At 41.2% G+C, this 24,958-nt stretch overlaps 1 protein-coding gene across 1 annotated transcript in view; it reads left to right on the forward strand.

The window, feature by feature from the left end:
• LOC103619698 (von Willebrand factor D and EGF domain-containing protein) overlaps nucleotides 1–24,958 on the forward strand; it is a 171,623-nt gene that overhangs the window by 74,133 nt on the left and 72,532 nt on the right. Inside the window, exons 10-14 of the mRNA XM_017740262.1 lie at nucleotides 406–584; nucleotides 4,112–5,040; nucleotides 19,087–19,223; nucleotides 20,292–20,447; nucleotides 24,829–24,933. Of these exons, the coding sequence (XP_017595751.1) occupies nucleotides 406–584; nucleotides 4,112–5,040; nucleotides 19,087–19,223; nucleotides 20,292–20,447; nucleotides 24,829–24,933 (1,506 nt within the window). The remainder of the gene's footprint in view (nucleotides 1–405; nucleotides 585–4,111; nucleotides 5,041–19,086; nucleotides 19,224–20,291; nucleotides 20,448–24,828; nucleotides 24,934–24,958) is intronic.

Here is a 24,958-nt window from a genome sequence, read left to right on the forward strand (position 1 = left end):
AGCAGGAAGAAAGCTGGTTTTCAATCTTGGCAGTTTATCTAAAAAAAATTATTTCCCAGGCAAAGACACAAGGGTGGCCTTATTGTCATGGAAGTCGCTTCAAAAATTATCTGGTAACTTACCACTGGGAAAACTTCAATGGATGCAATTATGAATTTAAAAAGAAAGTACTCGTGCAGTTATATATTTATGTAACGCTATCAGATATTAATGCCATGGAATCTGAAAGCAAGCTAAATAATAGCACAAATAAATATTTATAGTGTTCCTAAGTGATCTTAAATTACCTCTGCCATCACTAACGTCCTGCTTTGATATTTTCATTTATGGAAAGAGATGGTTTTTATTGCATAAAAAGCTTGGTAAGAGCTTCAATTCACTGGGGTTTTTTTCCTGCCTCTTCAGATCCTGTTCCCTTCAGGAGCGTTTGTTCGAGCAGACATGAGCGAGTGGGGAATGGGTGTGACAGTGAGGACACCGGGCAGGGACTTCAACAGCACCCGGGGTTTGTGTGGCCTCTTTGACGGGATCACTCACAACGACCTCAGCAACGTGCCCGAGGAAGACTTCATAGAGGAGTGGAGGTACAAAGCCAGAGAGATCCCACCCAGGAGATGCTCTTAGCAGTGTTTCAAATGGTCTTGATGGGTTTATTTCATTACAGACTCCCCTAATGACGTGACAGAGAGATCTGCTTAACCTAAGGGAGAAGCCTGGAGACCCCTTTCCATCCCAGCAGCACAGGAGCTTAATTTTCAGTCAGCACAAAACACATCAGCAGTTACCAAGAGAGAAGTTTTATATTCACAAGTGATGTCATGTTAACACCTGTGTTAAGATCCCTCTCAGCTGTTAAAAAAAATGCAGTTCTCCCCCACACTTGAAAATGTAGATAGCTGACAATAGGGATTAATTAAGGGTTTCGTATTTCCCTTGTTCTTTTATTCCTGAACACTAATTACAATATGTGAGTATAGATTAAATGTTACATTTTGACAAAGTGTGGTAATATATATACCATGCTAAAACTTAATATCAACTCTACTAATGATGACAGTGAGCTCTGAAAACTTGTACTTTCTGGGACACATGGTCTGGAAACAGAGCCAGGAGTCTGGCTCTCTGACATCTCCCTATCACTGTCCCTGTCCCTATCCTTACTCCTGTCTCTATCCCCACCCCACATTTTAGTTGCTGAACTTCAAACATGCCTAACAGGTGTTCCTAAAACCAAAATGGATTTGCTTGTGTAATCTGGTTTCTGAAGTAAGGAAAAAGAAGGCAAAACACTGTAACATAGCACTTTTTCTGTGCATGGGAACTCAGCACAATCCTATAGGAAAAATGAATTTTTATACCTCTTGCACTTCAGAAAATAAACAAACACCTCTGCCATATTCTAGTTCTATTCAATGGTCTAAGTAATGGCTACCTAATGTCTATTTTGACCTTTCATTACAAATTGTACTACTTAGAATTCAACTGCCATCATTAACATCCTAATAATGCGACAACCACTCAGAGATTGCTTCTGGGAAGGCAGATGGAGAAATAGCTTGGTGCAAGAACCAACCAATAGCTCACTACCCAACAAAAAGGGCTAAAAATGTCCTTAGGAGAGCCTGTTCAAAGCAAGTTTGTTGAAAGAGCTGAAGCCAAAGCCCGATACAAAGGAATTTACTTATAAAGCACTGAGGAGTTGTGTAGGGCTCAGCTCCACATGATGGAGATACTTCAGGGAAGACAGGAGGAGCTCCTGCTAAGTGAGAAGGGCAAGGAGGGGTGGTGAGTTTCATCTTGCAGTACTCCCAAGGATGGATTCTCAAGGACCCTTCAGAACCTGGTTAAAAAAACAAACCAGCAGAGAAACTAAGGTCACCTCCAGAGGAGACTGGATCATTCTGTGATCCAGTCATGGAGAAATGGCGCAGTAAAAACAAAAGCTAGAGGGTGATTTTTCTGCTGCTGTTTTTAATCTCATTTTAAATAACCCTGAAAGCATGCTAGGTTTTCTCCAGCACCTGAAGCTAGTCTGAGTGCCCACCATCTGGCAGTTCGGAGCTTTCCCTGGCTCCCACCTCTCTCAAGCAGCTGCAGGGCTCTGCATGCACAGATCAGTTTTACACACCAGCTTTCCAACAATAAAACAACATCAGAGCTTCCCAGCCATTAAGTAGCAACCAGAGAAGAGATGAATTTTAAAACATGTGATTTAAGCAGGCAAAATAAAATTTTCAAACATTTAAAAATATACCAAGAAACTGTCAGAAACGCTGTGAATTTTAGACACTTCCTCTATAATAGCATCCAACTCAGTTTGAAAAACTTGGTTTTAGTTCTTCCTGGATTATAGTGGGTGACTCAGAGGAGTGATAGTCTGGTCATCTCATGCAAGGGACAGAGGGCACATCCGAGCTCACTGAGGAGCTGTTGGTATGGGTATGGCTGTGAGGAAGGATGAGGTTTCCGTTCTTTCTACACCACACACCCCTGCTCTGCTGACAGGGGTGGCTGAAAGAAGGTAACTAGTTTCATGTAGGATTAACAGAGGATTTTGTTTCAATAAAATATCAAGGCAGAAGAGTTTCATTTTACTAAATTTTCATTTGTGTGTTAGGTTTCTGTCCAGATTCTGGACCAGTTTATGTGGTTCATTTTATTTGTTTATTAAATAAATTATATTTACCCTACACTCTAGTTTAGGCAGTATTATATCAAAGGAGGTGCTACTGCTGCCTTAGCCTAGGTTTAAATTTGATGATGAGTCAGGGAAGCTTCAGGAGCAGATAACCCCTCTATTAGAGCCAGAGGAATGGAGCGTGAAGGACACTCATTCCGACACTAAAATGTGTTGTGCAAAGGACAGCTCTCTCAATCATCAAAAATGGTTTATTTTCCTAGACTCTAGGAAAGTGCAGAACAGCTTGTGCATTTCCATCAGCATGAAAACCATCTTTTTGTCTCATACTGTATCCTGCTGAGCCCACACTTTGGGCAAAATGGTTCCATAAATGTTTGTGCTCATGTTTCAGGAGGAGAAAGAGGTTAATTTTGCCAGCGTCACTGAGATGTTCTACTTAAAAGTTATGATTGTGTCAATGATCAAAATAGTAATATCAGATATGCCATTTTAAATCTATTTGTAAAACATGGATAAAGACAATTATGGTTTCCAACAGTATCTAGTGTTTGGCTCCAACATGTTGGAGAATGCTTTCACTTTCCTGAAACCTCAGCATTCTGGCTGCAAGACAAAATTAATGCCAAAATAATTTAAAATTTTGGTTCTATTTCAAATTTGTCTGGTAATGACATGCTGCCAAATACTGGGACAAGAACCATATCCTTTTCTATAAAGCTCTAGGATTCCTTTTGTGCTGCACAAATAAGGTCAATAAGAGATACGAGATCTCTGAAGAAACTTGAATCATGGCTGTCTATTCAAACTGAACTCTCTAGAAGTTCATCCATCATTAAAGCTAAATTTAAAAGGGGGAAGAGAATAATCTCAGCTTATATGATAGCCTAGCCCTATGGTCAGTAGAAAACTGCTTTGTGTTGAAATAAAAAATCAAAGAAAACTCCAATAGAAGACAAGAATGAAGTATACAAAAAAAAGGAAAAAAATACATTTAAAAGAGAAAAGTTAACAATCCACATCTTAGACGAACTATTGATACAGAGAGAACAGGCACACAGATAAAGATGATTTTCATAATATAGGATTTGAAACAAATATGACATTTTTGTCATTCTCCAAGAGTTTTCTGGGTCACCCAGGGACAAATCCAAGGCTTTATTTAATGTGTAATACACAAAGGGTAACCTGCACCTCAGAGAAGTTCTGCAAATAGAAGTCAAGCAGTTAGGCAACGCTCCAGCAAACCACTTAAACATCTGGTTCTAAAATGTCTCCATGAAGACAGGACAACTCAAGAAGGGCAGTACAAAACTGACTAAAGAAAACAGATTAAACTTAAGCATTTTCTTAAATATCTTGTAGATTGGGAATTCACCCTTACCCCAGCCTCAGGGAAAGAAAGTTTCCTTGTATGATAGACTAATCTGTTGAAAGTTTTCTCCCTCTAACCCCTTCCTATTTTTAAATCAGAATTCCTCCAGGGAAGAGTTTATTTGACAAGACTCCAGCACCTTCCAAGAGGAAGCAAAGGAAAAGTTTCTGCAGGTGTCAAAAGGGGAGCACCAAGCCTGTGCCTGTGGTAAACATAAAAAATTCCTTTCAGACTCCTTCCCCTCAGCCCTCTGGCTGCCATCACGACCATGTGGATCACAGCTCTGCAATCCCATATCTGGATGTTACATCTGAGTTTGTCACTCACACAGAAACAGAGTCATCTTTGAGAAAAGATGGGAAACCACCGACCAAGCCTTTTGGTCAAAGATATTTGTCTAAATCAGCCCGAAAACGAAGAAGCCCCGAGGTCTGGCTAAAGCCCCTCACACACAATGTTTCCACGAATAGCAACAGTTCCACTGGCTCTACCAAACCAACAAGAGACCAAAGGAAAGCAAAAAGGCAGGACAAGTACTATGAATATTCATCCTTTCACCCATTGCGTGGCCCAACCCAGAGAGACCCAGAGAGCTTTGCATATTTTTTCCCTGAGGACTACTTTGAAGGGGTTCGGATGAAATTTCCACTGTCATGGCCCACTCCCAATGGCCTGACTGCCACCAAAGCTCTGGAGATTTGCCACCAAATTCTTGCAAATTCCACCATTGGCTTGGTGTGTAAAGGCCTCCTTGGAAAACATCTGGATGAGGCAATTGATATTTGCCTTTTGGACCTGCAGCTCAAAGATAATGTGGCTTGGGTGAGGGCACTGATAGCCCTTCTGGAAAATGAATGCGAAAGGAGAGTGCTAGGAAACAGAAACGGAGTGTTCCCTGTTGGAAACCAGGAGGAAATCCTCACCGCTCTCCGGTGTCCTGCACTCTGCAGCAGCCACGGACACTGCACGGAACTGGGCTGCCAGTGCTTTGAAGGCCACAGCTCCTACGACTGCAGCGTTGCCACAAGTAAGTAAAGCATTCTTTCCATACTGGAATTATTAGGTAGAACATCTGCACAGAGTTGTTTCCTCTTCAAGCAGTGCTACCGGTAAGGTATTTGATGAATTAGTAATCAGGTTTTGACCTTGAAGAGCCGATCAAAATATCTGGTTGGCTGGTCCTTCACTTTTTTGCCTCAGTAACTTTTTAAAAATGGATTTTACAAGCCCCTTAGCAAATTGGTTTTGCAGAAGTGATTTTCTTTACATCTGATCTATCACTGGCATGCTGACAAGCAGGCTTCTCACAAAAAAAGAAGAGTGTCCTGCTCACCTTGTGGTCAATATTCATGTAAACAGTGTAGAGATACTTCTTTGGTTTCTTTTTTTCCTGATCAACAGAGAATAAAGTTTGAACATTAATTTCAAACACTGTACTAGTAACAAAACAAAATTAAAAGTGACAAAATGAACAAGTAACCCTGCCAAAGCTATCAAATAGCTACAGGATATACTCGAACCTGAAGACCTGATTCTGCAAATATTCATGAATTACATTTAGACAGAAGACTGTCCCACTGGGTTTGTTTCTTCTTTACAGCTCAGCCTCTCAATGGATGACTCCATGTCCAATATGAGTGCTGAGAGTGCTTTAAACTAAGCACACAGAGAAATGTTAGCAGGGATTTCAGTATGTGAACTCTGCCTCAGCAAACCACACAAGCTCACGCATGAAGTGACAGAGACTTCAGGCTCAGCCATCCAGCTGAGTTCCTGCAGCTTAAGGAGCCACGGTGGTTCCACTGAACTGAAATGACAAGGTGGGCTCTCCTAACCCATCCCAAATGTGGGGGAAAGCCTTTCTCTGCAATGCTTAGGTTGGTCTGTATTTAGGGCAGGTAAAGCTCACATCGAGGCTCAGTCACCACGGCTTAGCTGAGACATCCAAATCTCCAGCCAGCTCCAGGAGCCCAGAGGCACATCTGATACCCCAATACACTTATTATCAGGGGTGGGATCACCCACGTTCTTCACATTAAACATGACTTCAGTGCAAGGGTTTAAAAGAGTTAAAGTATATCCTGACATTTGTTATTCTGCTAATGGCAGGCTAAAATTTGCAGAATAACTTCCCAAATACGGAGGAATTAATTCTCTTTGCACAAACTGACACTAGGGACTGAAAAGTGAGTTGAGCAATTTTGAAGCAATTGTCCAGCACACAATTCAATGTTTAACTTCATTCCTCTGTGATACAGAGGGGTTAGGGGGCCTGCTTAGGCCAGATTTTAAAATTTTATTTTGCTATTGGCTGAAATCTCTCAGATTAGAGGAAAATAGCTTCAATATGACCTTTCAAGTAAAAGCTAATGGCACCTTGTCTTCTTGCTGTGACATCAAATATAAACAAGGACAGAGTACAGAGCACAGCCTGAGATTGCACAGGGAGGTGAGAACTGGAAAACAAACACACATCAGCTGTGGCAAACAGCCCCTAAGTCACTGCCTTCCTCTGCCCTGACTGCTTTGTCTGTCTCTTGCTGCTTTTGCTTTGTACACTTTTAAGGTTCAACAGGACAGGGTGCTGGCGCATCCTGTCTAGACAATGCTTTTTCCAACAGAGGATGGACCAGATGAGCTTTGGGGTCCCTTCCAACCTGGAACTCCATGAACCCACAATTCACTTTTCTCCAGTTGAGGCAAATGTGGTTGCTGGTCTTTGCTTCAAATCACTTCTCTTTTGGCAGTCTGGTTTATTAGACCTCACAGTACATCAAGTTAATCCTTCCAGTCTTCCGGTCACTAACATCCTGACTTCTCCTGGCAGTCTCCTACTCCTTCAAGTGCTACAGACCTGGAAACTACTCCACTGCTCCTGGGCTTCCACAGGGTCTCCACTGGGTGAGAGCTGCTCAGTGGGGCAGAGCTTTTAGCATGACCATCCTCTTGGTCTTGTTGGACCTGCAGAAGAGTTGCACTGCTGCAATTAGGAAATAGAAACTTCCCTTAATGTTTATACTGTGCTGTTTGCTGGGGGTGTGTCAGTGTCATGAAAAAAAACAACAGTGACAGCTTCAGAAGTTTTCCTGACACAAACACTGGATTGGTGAAACACCAGTACACGCTGGGAGGGTGACAGCTCAGACAGCTCCTCACCAGAGCCCAATGCAGAGCAGGACCTGGCCACTGGAATAGTCCGCCCTTGTAATACTGGCACAGAGATAATGGGATGGAGAAGCATCTGAAGTTCAACTTGATTTAGAGCAAAATTGAGAGTAAACAAAACCCAGAAAAATTAAAACAAAACCAAGGTAACAACTGGCATGCTTAATTTTCAGGGTATTCTCCCTTGTCTTTGGTATAAATGCAGAGAAGTTAAGAGAAAACTTCACAATAAGTTTGTTTCAATGTTAACTATGGAGAGGGAAAAGTACTGCCACAGTCTAGAGTAAATCAATGGGATGAACTGCAATGAGCTCCATTATGACAGACTATTTATGAATTCATTTATTAGTGATTTAGGATATTTTTCTATATATACAAAAATAGAGAAGCAATATATATATATATATAAATACATATAATTACCTGATCTTGTGAATGCAGTGTAAAGCAGATCTATACATACAGCCAGAGGTCTGATCCCCTACTAGGAGAAATAAAATCTTAGTTCTGGCATGCCAATCACCCTGACATTATAATACTTAGAAAAGGTCATCTAGATAATTTGGTACAGTCGATTAAGACAAGCCTTCATGTGAGCTTCACCTTTAGTTGTTCGTGTTTTTACATCTTTCACAGTATATTTAAAGATATTTGCTTGTTTTCACATTTCATAAGATGAAATGTTCTACATAGCATAGAATCACTTAGATTGGAAAAAACCTGGGAGATCATGGAATCCAACCCTTAATCCAGCACTGCCGCCTTTACCATCAAACCATGTCCCCAGGTGTCACATCTAGGTGGGTTTTTGAACACTTACAGGCATAGTGACTCCACCACTTCCCTGGGCTGCCTGTTCCAATGCCTGACCACCCTTTCAGTGAATAAATTTTCCCTAATATCCAATTTAAACATCTCTTGGCATAACCAGATGCTGTTTCTTCTTGTCCTATTGCTTTTTACTTGGGAGAAGAGACCATACCCCACCTGGATACAATCTCCTTTAAGGTAGTGCAGAGAGCAATAAGGTCCACCTGAGCCTCCTTTTCTCCAGGCTAAACACCCCCAAGGCTGTTCCCCTACATATCCCAAGGTACACATGTGATGGGACACCTCTTTCCAGGGAAAAGCACAGCAGTGCCACACAGCAACAACAAACCTCTCAAATGCTCAGAACCAAAGTGCTTGCTGACATCCCTAAAGCCGCGATTTCACACCAGAAAAAGTTATTAGAGATGAAGAATTAAGATCAATCTCAGAAATAAAGCTGTGTGCTCTGACCAGAGCAGCTTGAGCCCCGTCACTAGGAGCTCAGGAATCCTGGCCTGGCTGGCAGAGCACAGGAAATCAGCACTGTGCAAGCACAGGTGGGATAAGCCCCTGGGCTTTGTGACTAATAAGCAGAGGTTCTGTAGGAAGGGAAAGAAAGGAGAAGAAATAAAGAATTGAATTAGATTTCTGCTGGGCATATAAAAGTGCTGCCTCTTTCACTTTCTTTTCAAAAAATCAGGACCGAAGAAACAGAAGAATATTCATTGATTTCAGAAAAGCTGAGTTTTAAGTGCCATTGCTAGGGAAAAGTTATTTTCCAGGAGAAGCTACATGAGTAATGAAGGAGAAAGCAACTCCTTTTGCTGGCTATATATTTTCCAATCAGTTCCAAAACAAATCTACGTCTAATTTTCTAAGGCTGGAATTATAGATGGGAATTAAAACTCCCCCAAGATCAAGGAGGCCATCAGCATAATTCAAATATCTTTTCCAAGGTCACCCAACCTCAGCTATGCTGCCAATACATAACAATATATTCTGCCACTGGTTTTGGCCAGCAAACACACACAAAAAATGGCCCTGAAGTACTTTTAGGGATCGGAATACGGGCCATAATATATTTGGAGTCATTTTAAATGAAAACACGCATAAAGAGAGAATATGTGAAGTGTGGCTTGCAGAAAGGCTTACTCCTCTGCTCTGCCTGACTCCAACAGGAGCCGTCCAGGTGGCCAGAGCTATAATTATCCTCACATGAAAACCGCTATTTGGAGTTGAAAGGCACCTCTGAAATTTGGCAGCACTCCAGAAGCTTAGAATTTCTTAATGTTGCTTAACATTTCATAACCCCCACCCCCCCCAACACCTGTATAAGGTGCTTAAAATGTCATTACCACCTGTAATTAAAGGCAGAATCCAATTACAGCAGGTAGCAAATCAAGTTGGTGCTTACCATTTGTACATATTGACCATGTTGCTTATAAAAAAAAAATTGGGACTGGTAAAGCACACATAGAGCAATGTAATATGCAGATTGTATGAAGCTCTAAAGAGCAATTACAAGATAAAAGGTAATGAGGAATAATAAGGACAAATTAGTTTCAGTGAAGTAATGACACTTGAAGTTTAAATTTCTACGTGGAAAGTTCTGGGGAGAAAAAAATTTAACCAGCAAAGAAATCAAAGCAAGCAGAAAATGAAGGTGGGAAGGTGAGAAGGTGAGAAGGGAATGCTCACCTACCACACTTGCAGATATCCCATTTTCATATCAATACATTTCATTGGTTTTATTAAGAGGGGCTGTGAACCCAACTGCATTTTCAGAGCTGTGAACCACAACCACACAGGTCCCTCAGACCCATCTGCCACAGCAGCTACATCGATTACACCCTTTTATTTTTAGAGTGGATATATAGACCTTTCTGAATTCAACAGCCTGCTTTGGGTCTTGTTCATGTGCTTTAATTAAATAATATGAATTAAAGCACGCAATATTTTTATTTTTTTTTTAAATAAATATAATAAGCAAAAGTATGAGTTCAGCTATTTCAATTCCTCAGGCTGGGTCCTCCAATGGAAAATTTCTCTTCCCCTTGGAAGGGTAAGCTCAGAGCTTTGATCAGATCAGGAACGTGAGGTCAGGTACCTATTATGGAAATCTCACCATTTATGTAATTGTGCTTTATTTTTAAGCTTAATTCTCATTTTCAAAGACAAAACCCAAGAAAGACATTTAAAGAAAATACATTTTTTCAGGATCCCCAGGTGAAAGGGGACAGAGTATTTCAGTTGTCTACGTCAAAATCCAATCTGCTTTGGAGACTTTGTATGGGAGCATACAGACTGAAATAAATACTTTTCTCCCACTTGTATGAATTCAGTGATCTTTAAATTCCAGATCATAATGATTATGTAAGGGCTGTTAGCATGTCAAGTAAATGAATACTTTTTGGCATTTTCAATGTGTGTTTTGCTGATGTGATGCAGAGGGAGCCATCAGGATATATTGGGTCAATAGATGCTCCTTGCATAAATTAGACCATACAAAGTAAAACATGCATATTAGATTTTTCAAAGAAAATATAATCAATTTACAGAATTCCCAGGACATCTGCAATGAAAAATATTACTCACTGTGTGTAAGGCTGGTGTCCTCTGAGGCTGGGACCAGCCTGTGGTGCTGGTGTGACCAGCCTTTCAAGGGAGAATTCCATTTTATAGCACCACAAGGGCCCCAGAAACAGAGTTACCAGAAACTGTGACCCTCTGCACAGGAATTGATCAGTTTTTCAAATTGTTCGGGCTAGTAAACAAAGAAAAAACAACCAAGCTTTTTGCTAATATGGCAAAACATGTTCTATGGCAGAGAGGATGCAGTACACTTTAGCAATTCTATTGATTTTTCAAAATTGGATTTCATAGGAAGAGTCAAACATGCTTGTGAGAACAGCAGACACCATGCTTACTGCTTTCAAACTTTTCTCACCAAACAGAGTGCTATTGCTATAAAAAAAAAGTTAAATGGCATTATTCCTTATAAAGCCCTTCTTCTTTTCAAATAGTAAGGCATTGGGCTTAATTCCACTCTTGTTATAACAATTCCATTGACTTTGGTGGACGTAATATCAACAAAGTCACAGTTACTATCACTTTGATGAAGTTACACTATCAAGACAAAAATCAGGTCTCTTTTTCACAAATATTCTTTCATTTTTTTCTTTTCTCTCATACTAATTGCTGACTTTTACATTCCACAAAGTTGGCTTTTCCTATCTATCCAGCTGAGGGAGGTTTGACACTTTCCACCGCCTGTAGCCTCCCCACTCCCTCTTGTGTGGACAGTTCACTCGACAACTGATGGGCAGGGAGGCAGTGCTCTGGTACCAAAGTTTAGAAGCTGGGGCATCTGTTTCTAGCAAATACATTTTTTCTTCAGTAATGAATTCTGTAAGGCAGGGATCACTTCAAGCAGATGTCTGTGTACCATTACAGCATAAACCATAATTTAATACGCAGCTCCCACCCCTCTGGGATTGCGTTCTTTACACTGGGCTTAAAGATATTAAGAATATATTCTTATTTCCTTAAAGCTGACATTAAAGAAGTCTCACTAAGATATCAATACTCCATAAAAGAGGTTCTGTACAACTTGAAAATGGAAACTTTTCTTTTGAGACCTGTTATCTCCACTTAATATCCATTTTTTCCCCTCAGCTTACAGAATAATATTGGAAAGTAGATAAAGAGTAAATATGAATATACTATTATGCAATTCAAGATTACATTGGGTTCAGTTACTCAGCTTTTTCCTAGTTAAAACAATGTATGATTTAATGCTGAAATAAAACTGGGGGAAAATATCTTCTAAATGTTTATTTACAAAACACACTTTCCTTCTCCCAGCCATCTACAGAGCAGTGGTCCTCATCATCATGATCTCTGAGGCCCTGGCACAGGTTGCCCAGAAAAGCTGTGGATGTCCCATCCCTGGAAGTGTTCAGGGCCAGGTTGGATGGGACTTGGAGTATCCTGTATGAAGAAAATTATTCATTAGTATCTTCAGGTCTGGGCCATAAAAATTTACACAAATACATTCTTCTCAGGCTAAAAACAGAACCAGTATTATCAGTCATATTTACAAAAAGTATAATGATTAAATATCAAGCTTTGACATTACCTGTCAAAAAATCAATTTTTGAACATAGGACTTACCAGCTTTTGAAAATAGAAGTCTTGTTCTTTTAAAGGAATGAACACCTCCAACCACAAAAGTTTTAGTAACTACAAAATTTACAAAAGAAAAATAGTTTAGAATTAAAAGAGAAAAAAAGCATGAACTCTGACTACCACTGATGCATCCTCACTGACACCCACACACTGTGCTTGGAGACACATTTTTCTCAGTCACATCAAATATATTTGTGGGCAATTTTCAGGGACTGGAAACTTCTTGCTAGTTTTAAAGCCTTTCTTCTTTTCACAGCAGTTTTACTTTAGCTTTTGCTGGTGCAGATGCAATAAACAAGCATCTGAAAAGGCAAACATCAATACCAGCTTTAATCTACTGTTTTAAGTCCCAGTTCTTTCTGTTCAAGGCACAGACCTGGCTGAGCAGGAAGAGGGCTATTAGCTTTATAGTTATAAAGTCAATAGAAACCGAATTTTAAAAGGATATCAAATCCTCATGATAAGGGACATGGAAGGTTGCATGCTCAGTGATCCATACTATTCCCTGCAAACCAGATCACGGAGATTAGTCTTTTCTGGAGATTAGTTTATTTGCTTTAATGCAAAGCAGTGAAAACAGTCCAGTGAAACATGTAGCTAAACAAAACCATTTTCTGAAGTACGTAGAATCAAATTGCCAGAAAAGTTAAAAAAATTATAGGTCTGATTCAAACTGACCAAAGCCAGACAACCCAGAAGCAAGTCTATAACTTCTTTACATCAGGCTGTTTACAGATACCACAGGAAATTTCAGCCTTAAATCTTCTTAAATCCACAAGAAAACAAAAAGCCCTGAACAAAGAACTTCCTTCTCCAAGTACTCACACACACTCACAAGATAAATAATAAGTTCACAACTGTTTGTAAACTAGAATTATAACCTGCAAACCATTCAAAAGTCTGATTTAAACTGACCAAAGCTGAAAAATCAGAGCAAACTTGTAATGCCTTTAAATCATGTCGTGTAAAGAGCCCACAGTTCACCTGATACAGAACATTCAACCAATTGTGAACAAAACCCTAAGTGTAATAACCAGATTTAATCTAATTCAGTAGCTTTAAACATGGGAAAATTACTGAAACCAACTAATTGGACGCTAGAGTGGACATAAGGACTAAGATGACATCACAATGACCCAAATCCCTTTGAGTGGCATCATTGCACTTACTCATAGGAAGCCTCAAGATGTTGCCAAGGATTCTGCCCTGAAATGCCATTGAGGGACAAAATCTGAGACCTGCTTTGGTGTGCCAGTGAGCACCAGGAAAGCACAACCAGAACCTTACCTGATGTCACCTCTCCAGACCATCTGGAAAAGAAGAAATATTCTGTAGTCAACACCACAATCCTCTTCCTTTCTATCGCTGAAGTACATTGCTAGCAAGCCTTTTAAAAATAGAAGGATTAAATAAACCTAAAATGTCATAGTGAGATTTCTAAAGCAAAAAATAATCTACCATATTGTTGCAGCACATGGATGCTTTCAGTGCGAAATTGAGCCAGGCCATTTCTCACATGCAGTGAGCTCTGGCACAATGCTTTTCCCCCACACTCTCCCAGGGCTCGTGTCTGCAATCTGTACTGGATGCCAGAGACCCTCAAAGCAGAAAGCCAGATTCACTCCATGCCAGTGAAAAGTCCTAGGTCTGGAGTTTGGTACTATGGAAACAGAGTCATTTAGGGTGGAAAAAATCCCTAAGGTCATCGAGTCCAACTGTTAGCCCAGCACTGCCAAGCCCAGCACTAAACCATGTCCCCAAGTGCCACACCTACATGGCTTTTAAATACCCCCAGGGATGGTGACTCCACCACTTCCCTGGGAAGCCTGTTCCAGTGCTTGACCACCCTTTTGGGGCAGAAATTTCTCATAATATCCCATATAAACTTCCCCTGCTGCAATTTGAGTCCATTTCCTCTTGTCCTGTCACTTGTTAGCTGGGAGAAGAGACCAATCCACACCTTGCCACAAGCTCTTTTCTGGGACTTGTAGAGAGTGAGAAGGCCTCCTTTTCTCCAGACTAAAAATCCCCAGGTCCTTCAACTGCTCTGGTTCTCTGAGATCTGGTTTTGGAAGCAGGAAAAAGCAGTTTTCATTTAGAAGCCAGGGAGGTCACTGATGTGCAAAACTCCTGGCAAACAGCATATGGATACTGATAGTTTTTTCTTGGGGAGGATTATCAAATGAGCTTTGGGCCATGGATAGCACGAGTTCCAGGATAATGGATTCAGTGATTGTGTCTATGATGACTGTAATAACTCTATATGTAAAAGAAGTACAATGTTTGTGCAAGCATTTGAATGGAGGCAGACTCAGGCTTGCTCTGTCCAAGGTGTGAGATAATTAAGCATCAATTTGCTCTGATACAGAGCCCTCATATCTATGGTGTTTGGAGGTCCCCATCCACACGAGCAAGCTCTGGCATAGCAAATTGTTTCATCATCTACCTGATTCCAAGGAAGGGACAACTGGGCATCATGGGCCATTTACTTGCACATTTCAGCAAAGATTTAACCCAGCCCAGCACTTGTGATCTGGTTCTTGATTTGCTTTTGAAATAGCAATAGCTTAGATAGCTTATTTGTCATCCCCTCTAAGAAAAGCAGGGCAGTTCCTTTCCTTCTCTTTATTCAAGCAAAATTTTTGCTGATTTCAATTTCAGGTCTGCTGCTCCAGCCCAAAGCCTCATGGTGGTTTTCAAACATTGCAGAAGGAAGTTTATTTGTGCTGGGATACTTTTCTAATCAAATGAGTAAATCCAACATGAACCATATCTATCCATCAGCAAGGCTTCAATAAGTGTAGTTTTGCAATATTCTTGATTTTGTGTCAACTGTCTTCACTTTACTTCTACTACTGTGCATATTATTTACATAATACACTGCAACAAATACCTGTAAAACCAACCATGCATTTATGTGGGTGTTTCAGTCTTTGATGCAGCCTGTGCTCCTTGTCAGGTTTGATTCATGTAAATGATTACGGAATGAAACCACACTGTCAGCAACTCTGAATTTACTGTTCTTTTCTGGAAATTCCTACTGGAGATGGGAGGAGAAGGAAGGGAAGGTGGGGGAGGTATTGTGCCTTGAGGGAGGCACAACACAAGCACTGCAAACCAAACAGCACAGTTCCCTTATTCTGTCACCTGAGGTCTGGAGGCCTTTGAGATTTCCACCTTGAACTCCAGACTCCTCTCTCCTTTTTATCTCAAAACAGTTTCATTAAAGCACAAGATTTTTTTTTTTAGTTTTATCTGCCCAGCATTCCCTGTTGTTCATCACTGTCCCAATGCAATGTTCTGCCAGGTGATAGATGCATTTTTTTGGTGTTTACTTGCTGTGTGTACAGACTGGGCACTGGAAATGCAGCAGGATGCCCATGCCTGAGCCAGTGGATATGAACACATGCTGCACCCTGTCACATATCTGAGCCCCAGGCACCAACCTGAGCTTCAGTTTTTGATCTACCAGTAAAAGTCAAAGCATATTCTTGGTCTATAGACCATACAGAGAAGAGAAGGAGGACGTTCTGCCCTGGATTTTGTTGAATTTTGATATTCTCACTTCCTAAACATAAATTATTAATGTTCAAATATATCATACTTTTTACAAGCTTCTTCCAGGAACTTCCTCATTACCTACCGATAACTCTCCTGCCTCTAACTTGCCCCCCTGCAGACATCAGACATCCATCCCAGGTCTCCAAAACCTCTGCTTTCTCTGGACATCTGCACTTTTGCCCTCGCTCTCACCCTTGTGATGTTTCCCAGCTCTTTTCATTGCTCTTGTCTTTCTCCCCTCCAGTCTTTAGCTGAACTACTTGCAGCTCTTTTGCTGGGTTTTTCAGGCTCTCCTGTATTTCCTTCTGATGTCATCACCTTTCTGGACTTACCAACTACCCCTCCACTACCATGGAGCAATGAATGACCACACCTTGATCCCTGTACCCCAGCAAGAACAGGATCTGGATGTTTGAGTGCCCAGCTGCCAACTGCCAGGAGACTTTTCCAAAGCTGGTGTCATGGAGATTTCCTCTCCCCTGTTTGGTTGAAACTGGCTAATATGCAACAACACTAGTAGGCAGAGGGGAAGACAGACAGAAACTCTCATTAAAACCAAATGCCTAAAATTCCTACACCCATTACATGTGACACCTCATTTTAAAAAACAGATAAAAACACCAGGCCTTGTCAATATTTATGTATTGCCTATACTGAGGTCTAAAGGCTGAACTCTAGTATCCACTACTTTAAAAAAGGAGACATGACAATTACTTTTATTTTCCATCAGTCTTAAAGCTGGTAAGACACTGATGTTTTCAGTTGCTGCCAAGTAGTTTTTGTATTAAGGAAAGGACTTTCCATGCTCTCATGCCCTGCCAGCAAGTAGTCTGGGGGTGGACAGAGAGCTGGGAGGGGACACTGACAGGACAGCTGACCCCCACTGACCAAAGGGATATCCTCTTCCATATGGCATCCTGCTCAGTCCATAAACTGGGGGAAAAGCTGGCCAGGGCTACTGCTCAGGTACTGGCTGGGCAGTGGTGAGTGGTGAGCAATTGCATTGTGCATCACTTGTATATTCTAAATATTTTATAATAATTATTATCATTACTGTAATTTTCTTCCTTTTCTCTCCCATTAAACTGCCCTTAACTCACACATTTTCTCACTCTCTCCCTTTTGATTATCTTCCTGATCCTGCCAGGAGGGGCAGTGAGTGAGTGCCTGTGTGATGTTCGGTTCCTGGCTGGGGTGAAACCCTGACAAGTGTGTACAGAATGGCTTGAGAGGAATAAATACAAAATGCTGTGCTGATACTGTAAGTCACTGGGGCTGGGTAATCCTGCCCTGACCCTGACACGGGAGTGTGTCCTTAAAGATTGAGGAAACCCTTGGGGAAGGGCAGGCGTCTCATCAACAAGCAGCTGACCTGAGAGTGCTTTTGTGGAACAGGAAGGGCTGCAGGAGCACACTCCTGTGCCTCACTCCTTACCAGCCCCTGAGATTCTGCTTCACCCACAGAAGCCTGAAAATCTGCAGTGATAATGAAAACATTAATGCAATCCAAGCTACCTCAGTACCAATGGGCCTAACTATTAAAATCTCATGAAAAACATAATGAAGCATTTTTTTTTAAATTTTTATGCACTAACCACAGAAGAAGGCAATTTATCAAAACCAGTCACCACATCTGACTAATAGTTTTGTGAGTTACAGGAATCCACCAGTAACTGATGAAAAGCTGATAAGCTGTAAACGATTTCTCTTCTTGTAAATATTGCAAAGCGTCCAGCAGTGTTGGTAATACTGCTGCAATAAAATCAATTAAAAAAAAAATGAAAGAAAAGCTAAAAGCATTTCAGAAGTGCAGGGCAAAAAGAAGTCTTTTCACTATTTTTCATATTTATGTTGCTTTCCTTCCTTCTTTTCTCTGGAAAAACGTGAGTCATGCAGCTCTGTTGTTACAGGCTGCAATCTGGTGGGATGGCAGTGTTTAAACAGCATTTTTCCTAATTACAGCCTTAATGGCAGAGCCCTAAAGGAACAGCGAGGTGCTGGGGAAGGTTATCAATTCAGCTCAGGGCATTTTGCCCCTCCAATCAGAGCTGAACTAATGTACCATTAAAATATTAGGTGATGGAGAGCTTCTGTTTTAGCTAAGCTACAGCTCAGAGAAAATTGATGGGCAATATTGCTTTGCCAGAGCAGTGGTGACGGGGCTGGGAAGAGGAAGGTAAGTGGGAATAACAACTGGGACTCCACTCTGCTGGTGAGCAAAGTCCCTCCCAGGACTCCTGGTCACACCCCTGTTATTAAGTGCTGCTCAGGAGGCAAGAAGAAAATGTTCTCCTTTGTGTTACTTGCCACCATAGTGGCTTCTCCCTACCACTAGAAGTACAAACAGTATAAATAAAAACATGTAACCATGATCCTGACTGACTGCTGTTATTGATGTATGATATTGAAGCCATTCTGAGTGTTGTGCTAGCCAAGAGCTGATGCAAATATCTACCAAATTATGATTTTTCTTAATTGAATATGTGAATCCTGGCATGCAATGGATTTGCATTTTTCCTCTGTAGAAATAACTCCAACATGAAAGCAATGAGCAATTTTAAATGGTGAGTACCTAAAGTAAAACAGAACTCAAAGGAAACATTACCTGAGAATCATAAAACATTTTAAAAACAGCAATAGGTGCAAGTCAGCCTTGTAAGGGAGCCAGCAGAGTCTGTACACCACTTAAGCCTTACTTAAGGCCTCAATGTAGGCTTTAAGGGAAACTTAGCTGGTGCATACCCTTTGTGCTGGCAGAGTGCAGAGCTGAGCACTACCATCAATGATTTAACCCTCTCAAGAAGGCTTTCCTTTGAGAATCCTTTTACTGCCTCCAAAACTTTAGGGAAAAAAACCCAAACAACAGAACAAAAACATAGGACTGGCTTTTACCCTGCTTTTTAACACTACAGGGAGCCTGGTGACATGGATTTGCCTTGTTTCCTTGCTTCTCCATGCTATGGGATGAGGCCTTGTCCTCTCAGCTGTGCTCCCACCCTGTTGCCTGGGTCAGCAGCAGTATTACCACTGGATACTTAGGTCAGCAGAAGTTTTACCCCTGGAGACCTTTTAACACCAAGCCACAGCTCCAGTGAATTGACTCAGAAGCTCTGACACATCTTGCAGCACTGGGTGCACAGGACAATCTTTAATGGAGGTTTGCTGCTTCCCCCTCTGACAACCACTGTTTCCTATTCAAGAGAAATCCACAGGGAGGCAAGGAAGACCCTAAGGAAAAGTATCAAACCACAACAACCAGGAACAACTATAACAAAATCTCTGAAAAAGCAGAACAGAACGGCGTGTAAGTGCTGCTCTCTAAAGCTTTGTCTCCATCTCCCCCTTGCAGAGCAAGCCTTGGAAATCACGGGCTTGGAGAACGGGGGCCTCTGTGACATCCGTGCCTCGGACTGCACCAGGATCCGGGTGTTTGGCCTGGGATTCAGAGAGTCCCCCAGCCTGCACTGCCAGGTCACCAGGTTAATGGTAAGCAGCCTCCTGTTGGCTCCTAAAATATTGATGATACAGCCAAACTTTAACATGTTTATATAGAAATCTTTTACTCTCATCTGTGCTATGTTCTCTCACTGCCTCATCAGAGTATAAACACCTTCCAAGCCCACTGCCATTGTGTGTGCTACGAGCGAGGGGAGCTGAAGAGGCTCAGGCCTTTCCAGGACTGATTCCCTGGAAATGCACAGCCATGAGTTCTTGCTCATTATCTCTGTGGAGTTTTGTTTGACTCCTGTTTGGTTCAGCTGTTCTGTACTCCATTGGAGCCTGACATCACAATATTATTTCTCATTTTGTACATCTGGAATCACCGCACTCGGTTGTTTTCCTAAACACATTTAAATGCTAAGTTTTGTGGCTGAACATAGGGTTTCCTCAGCACAGCTACAGATGCTCTTATTTGAATTTTCTTAGTCATAGTTCAACACCAAATCAGAACTTTTAATGAGCATTAAATTCATCTCTTATGCTAGCACTGTAATTTTATCATAAACAACTATACACAGGCAATGCTGCAACTAAGTTATTTGGTGGATCAGCATCCTCAGATATGAAATGTTTGATTAAACTCATAAATCCACCTCAGAACAGACACTCAGCCTGACTCCCACTCAGTGCTGGCACACTCATGAGGCAGAGCTGAGATTTGCCATGCCCGCTTAGGGCTCCAGAAGCTCTTACCAGCCTGGAATGTTTTGTGCAGCTGATCTAGAGGAGTAGCTGACATCACCTTAAAGGAGCCACGAGCTGGCTGCTGAGCTCCAGGAGCAAACACAAAGTTACTCGATTACATCACCCTGTCTCATCCCAGCTGCTCGTCCCAAGTGCAGACCACAGCACTTCCTAAATCAATAGCCCACCTGCATGCATGGCTAAGCATGGCTTCCCCTTTACAGTAGCTAAAGTAACAGCATGATTCCTTTTAAATAAAACACCTAGGAATGCCTTATATTATCAATTAGAAATACAAACGTACACTGACAACCGGATTCCCTTTATATGAGCCTTCAGTTGCTGCACTCTCCCTCTGTTCTACTGTAGCATCTCGATGGCAAATGGATATCAAGAGAACGAGAAAGCACAAAAGCAGCTTTTCTGAGCTCTGAGGCTGTTGACTGCCAGATCCCACTGCTGAACATCACAGAGGCTGTGCACTTCGTGGCCGGCGACGAGCCGTTCGCGAGATGGCAAGTGAAAGTAGGAATTTTATTATGTTTCTAAGAAACGCTTTAGAAAGAGAAAATCAGTTGTCATGGTAAATTAAAATGCAAAGCACAATTTTCTTCCTTTCAGAAATGAAAATGCCTGTAGAAATACACTAATGTCATGTAGAGAAAAAAACCACCCCACCAACCAAAACAATGAGCTAAACCCAGGCATCTCTGTAGCCAATCCAAAAGTGCAAATTACAACCACTTCTAGAGGTAATCACCTGAGATTGATGCAGTTGTGCTAATCAATTGTTAATCATTAGTATTCCATTTCTGAAAAGCCCAGCTCAAGCTCCTGATTAGGCTGCAAGTGTCAGAGAGCTCTGACTCCCTGGCTGTGCGAGCGCTGCGTGCACGGTGCAGGAGAAGGGCACAGGCTGGCTCTTGGGCAGTCTTGAGCTGGGATGTCACGGTCACAGTCCTGGCCTGAATGGCTGCAGGAAGAAGCATGTGCAGTATCTGCTTGTTCTGGGTTCTGTGCTGTGGTTTCAGCTGCTTATTTTCACAAAATGGTACCCACTTTCTAAATATTCCCAGGAAACCAGTGCCTTCCCGACCCTGCGTGCCTGCTGCCCTTGGTCTCACTCTCAGCCTGGATGGTTATTTTCTGCAGATCACTTGATTTTATACAAGACTGAGATCTTTTAAAGGCTCTGCAGCTGAGAAGACTATATTGCCATTGTAGGGAGACTGCAGATGTGCTGTGAAAATTGCAGCATGCAAAATGAAACACGTAAAACACTCCCTTCACCATGGTGTTACTGCCTGTCCTGCACCCTGCAGCCACCTGCACCCCAGCTGGGGACATGTGCTGCCACATGGCCTGGGGGAAACAGAAAGATGTTTGGCAGGGCATGATTTCTAGTCAGTCTTTATTTAAAAAAAGATAAGGATTTGGAAGTTTAGGACATTAGGGTAAAACCTCTGTGGGAGAAGAGCCTGAGTGTTTGCTGCTGGGGTGGACCTTGGACCTTCCTTGTGTCACACACCAGGGCTGAACCAGGAGGGAAGGTCCTCTGCTCAGGCCTCCAAAATTTCTCAAAAAAGGTATTGAACTCTGCCAGCTGTGAGATAAAATGCTGCCTCATGGTGGAAGGGTCTGACAGGGAGACATCCTGGACGTTCCTGGCCCAAGAGGACAGCTAAAATCCTTGTATACGCACAGGAAGGTTTCTCCAGTATTCCCAGGACAGCTTCCTCACAACGCAGGTCTATTACAATTCTGATTGTGTTCAAGTGCTTCCATTCAGCCCTGAGGAAGTCTGTACAATTTTTCTCATTCTTTTCCCTCAAAAATAGGTACAAAAACTCTCTTTCCGTGCACTAAAGCTCAAGAAAACCTCTGCACCTGTAAGCCTCCTGCCCTTTCCCTCTCCTTCAAACCCTGCAGAGGAGCCAGGCTGACGGCTACACAGCGAATGCTCAATTAAATCATCTCAGTCTGCACGTGAATCCTGGTACTCCTGTGGATCTTTTGATGAACAAATTGGGAAGGCAGAGCCCAGTGCTCAGTTTCAAAGACAGCTGGCCTTACATGGCAGCACAGAGAACAAAATCATGGAGCTTTTCAAGATAAAAAATTACTTTCAATTAATTCCACAGGTGTTCAAAAATCCGTGCTCCAGAAAGTTCCTCGTAAGACTTATTGCAACGTTGATGATCTGGGTTATGTATCTCCATACCTACTTTTCAAAATATAGCTAAAAGATTTTTCAGAACCAAAAATCAACACAATTCTTTCTGGAAATGTCACTGTTCAATATTTTCAGAATATCTCCCCCCTTCCAAATCAAATTTCAAAGGAGCCAGAAAAATTTCACTAAAGCTTTTTTCACCACCAGCACTGAGGAAACAAGAACTCTCACAGTGCTCTTTCATTTTATCTCCTCTTGTATTCATGTTTGCCCATTGTTTCCATGACATGCTGCCGAATGCAGATAAGAAAGTACATGTGGCTATACCAGAGTGTTTGGCATAATTAATTGAGATATCAAAATACAAACCCATGCTTGGACAGCAGATGACTTGAGCTGTCCAGGCAGATGCCTGGGTGAAGAGGTGAAAGAGCTTGGCAGGCACTAATCTAATTTGGGAAACAGCTCTCTTCCTTTTCATTAAGTTGTTGTTGCTGCATTTGTCTAGAATAAAAAAATATTTGCTAAAAATTCAGCGAGGCAAAAACTGAATTTGAACTCAGGACAGTTTTATAGCTTTCATTTTTCATTTAGAAACTTTCATACAAAGTCTGTGTAGAGTGATGCCAATAGCCAAGATCATTTCATGACAGATGAAAAACCTGAGGCAGAAGCAACAGAATTCCTGATCATCCTTTCCATCTATCCAGAAGCAGCTCCTTCTTTCCAGAAGATACTTATGCTCAAGCAAACAAGGCCCAACTCTAAGTGGGTTTTTGCCTCTTAAGATCCAAACAAGTTTAAGGTTTGCTCAGCTTAGTTCTCATCAAAGTGTTTGTTCCACATCACTAAGATGACTAATGGAAAAGCAATTAAAATAGCTATAAAACAGCACAATTCTAAACGGAGATCAAAATGGATGGTTATAATAGAATGTAGAAAAAATATAGATTAAAAAAATCAAATTTCAAGTGTTACATTTCACTCACAATGCTCGCTTCAGACAGAACAATTAGTTCAATTTTACAGTTTTTTATATTTTTCCCTGTCTAGCCATTTCTTCACCCATTATTAGTGCAATGGTATTGAGACAACATTGGATACTTTGGTAAAAGAATGAAGTTAAACGATATTTAAATTACATTAGGAATAATAAATTCTTAATGGAAGTCTTGCTGCCAGAGTCTTTCAGTGAAGAGCCGGTCTAGAGGGGGGTTGCCTATTTCCTTTTTTCTCAAAATGCAGGAGAAATTAGTTACTTCTTTTAAAAGCATTTTTACCTGTAGTACAACACGGTATAATCTAATATATCAATAGTCTAATATTTTCCTTAAACTGATGAATTTTGTTAGGTCAATTAATTTTACTGGATTTTTGGACCAATTTATATTAGTCCACAGAAGTTATTCCACTTCCACAAGTTCAAATTGTGAATATCCACGAATACTGCCTGTTCCTCTCCTTGTGGAGTTTTCTGCAGGCACAAACACTGAGCTCACAGTGCATTTTGAGCTGAGAACTATCCCGTGTGACATTGTGGGAGAATCTGCTCTATTATGTTCCATGAGCTTTCAACCAATTCATGATAATTGAAATTTACTAAGTATTTTATGCTCTCTGTGCTTCTGTTTATCTTTGTTCAGTTTAACATAACATTCTTTCTGTGAACTGAAAGAGTTTATTGACTGATCAAAAACTTTATGCCCTCGATCTTGTAAACATCACCTGCAAAGGGACAGGATGTTTCAGCTTTGGGGTCACAGGACAGATGGACAAGGGCTGGGGGTTGATTTCATAGCAAGAAGACACAGGGGCACCTGATGAATCCACAGCAAAGGCTCTGTTAGGCCTGCTAAACAGCAGCTTTATTTTGATTGTGAGAAGACAAAAACTGAAAAATACCTGATAAAAGGGCTTGGCTTTCCTGCTGGTTCTCATCAGTGTCTACAGCATGGCTTTCCCCAGGGTTTTGGGGTGCTCTTTAAGGTTCACACCTCTCAAGATGTCTCACAAAGTATTCTCAGAAGTTAACCACTTTCCCACACTTCTCTGGTACATTTTCATTTTTATTGTGGAAAAATTAAAATATGAATTTTCTCAACTCTTTTGTATCATGTAAGCATTCTTAGAGAAAAAAGGCCATGTTCTAGGCTTTCTGAATTACCCACATGTACCTACTGTGAGCTGGGACAGGTGACTGCTCTAATGTACCTTCCTATAGAAAGGAAACTGTTGCTCTCTCATATTGTCCACCCTTAAACATTTTATAAGGTTAATTTCAAATAACCCTATATAATACACATTCTCTTTTTTTTTTTTTTTTTTAACTTTCAGCCCAAGGATTTTGCTTACTGACTTGCTATTAGTAAAAAAGTGGTTTTGAGTTCCAGCCAAAAATGTTAATTGTGTTCCACAACTCCTTGAAATCCCCCTTGTAGTACTTGAGTACAGCTTCCATAAGGGTATTGGAAAAATTAGCCCCTCAGGATAAAACCTAACAGCAATCAGAAAAGCTGAATGCCAGCTGAGCCAAAAGATCTTTTGGTTATTAATGAAGAGTTTCCAGTTTGGAGCATTAAGCAATTTGTTAGCTTGCAGAGCCACTCACAAGTGGTTTAATTTATCTTGCTGGCACACATCCAGTTCAAGGGGGCAGCAGTATGTGCTCCACAATGAGCAGACAGTCTCCATATGGAACATTATTACTTATAAAGATGATTTTGTATCATTTAGATCACTAACGATGGCTTCCAGTACAGTAATTCCAGAGTGCTGACCCTGTACGACGCGGTCTGCCAGGTCTGCCAATTCCATCCGACCGGACTTTGTAAATTAAAGGTAATTTAAAGATCATAAAGGTTTA

The sequence above is a fragment of the Corvus brachyrhynchos genome, unplaced genomic scaffold, assembly GCF_000691975.1.
Source record: "Corvus brachyrhynchos isolate BGI_N302 unplaced genomic scaffold, ASM69197v1 scaffold126, whole genome shotgun sequence".
Lineage (NCBI taxonomy): Eukaryota > Metazoa > Chordata > Aves > Passeriformes > Corvidae > Corvus > Corvus brachyrhynchos.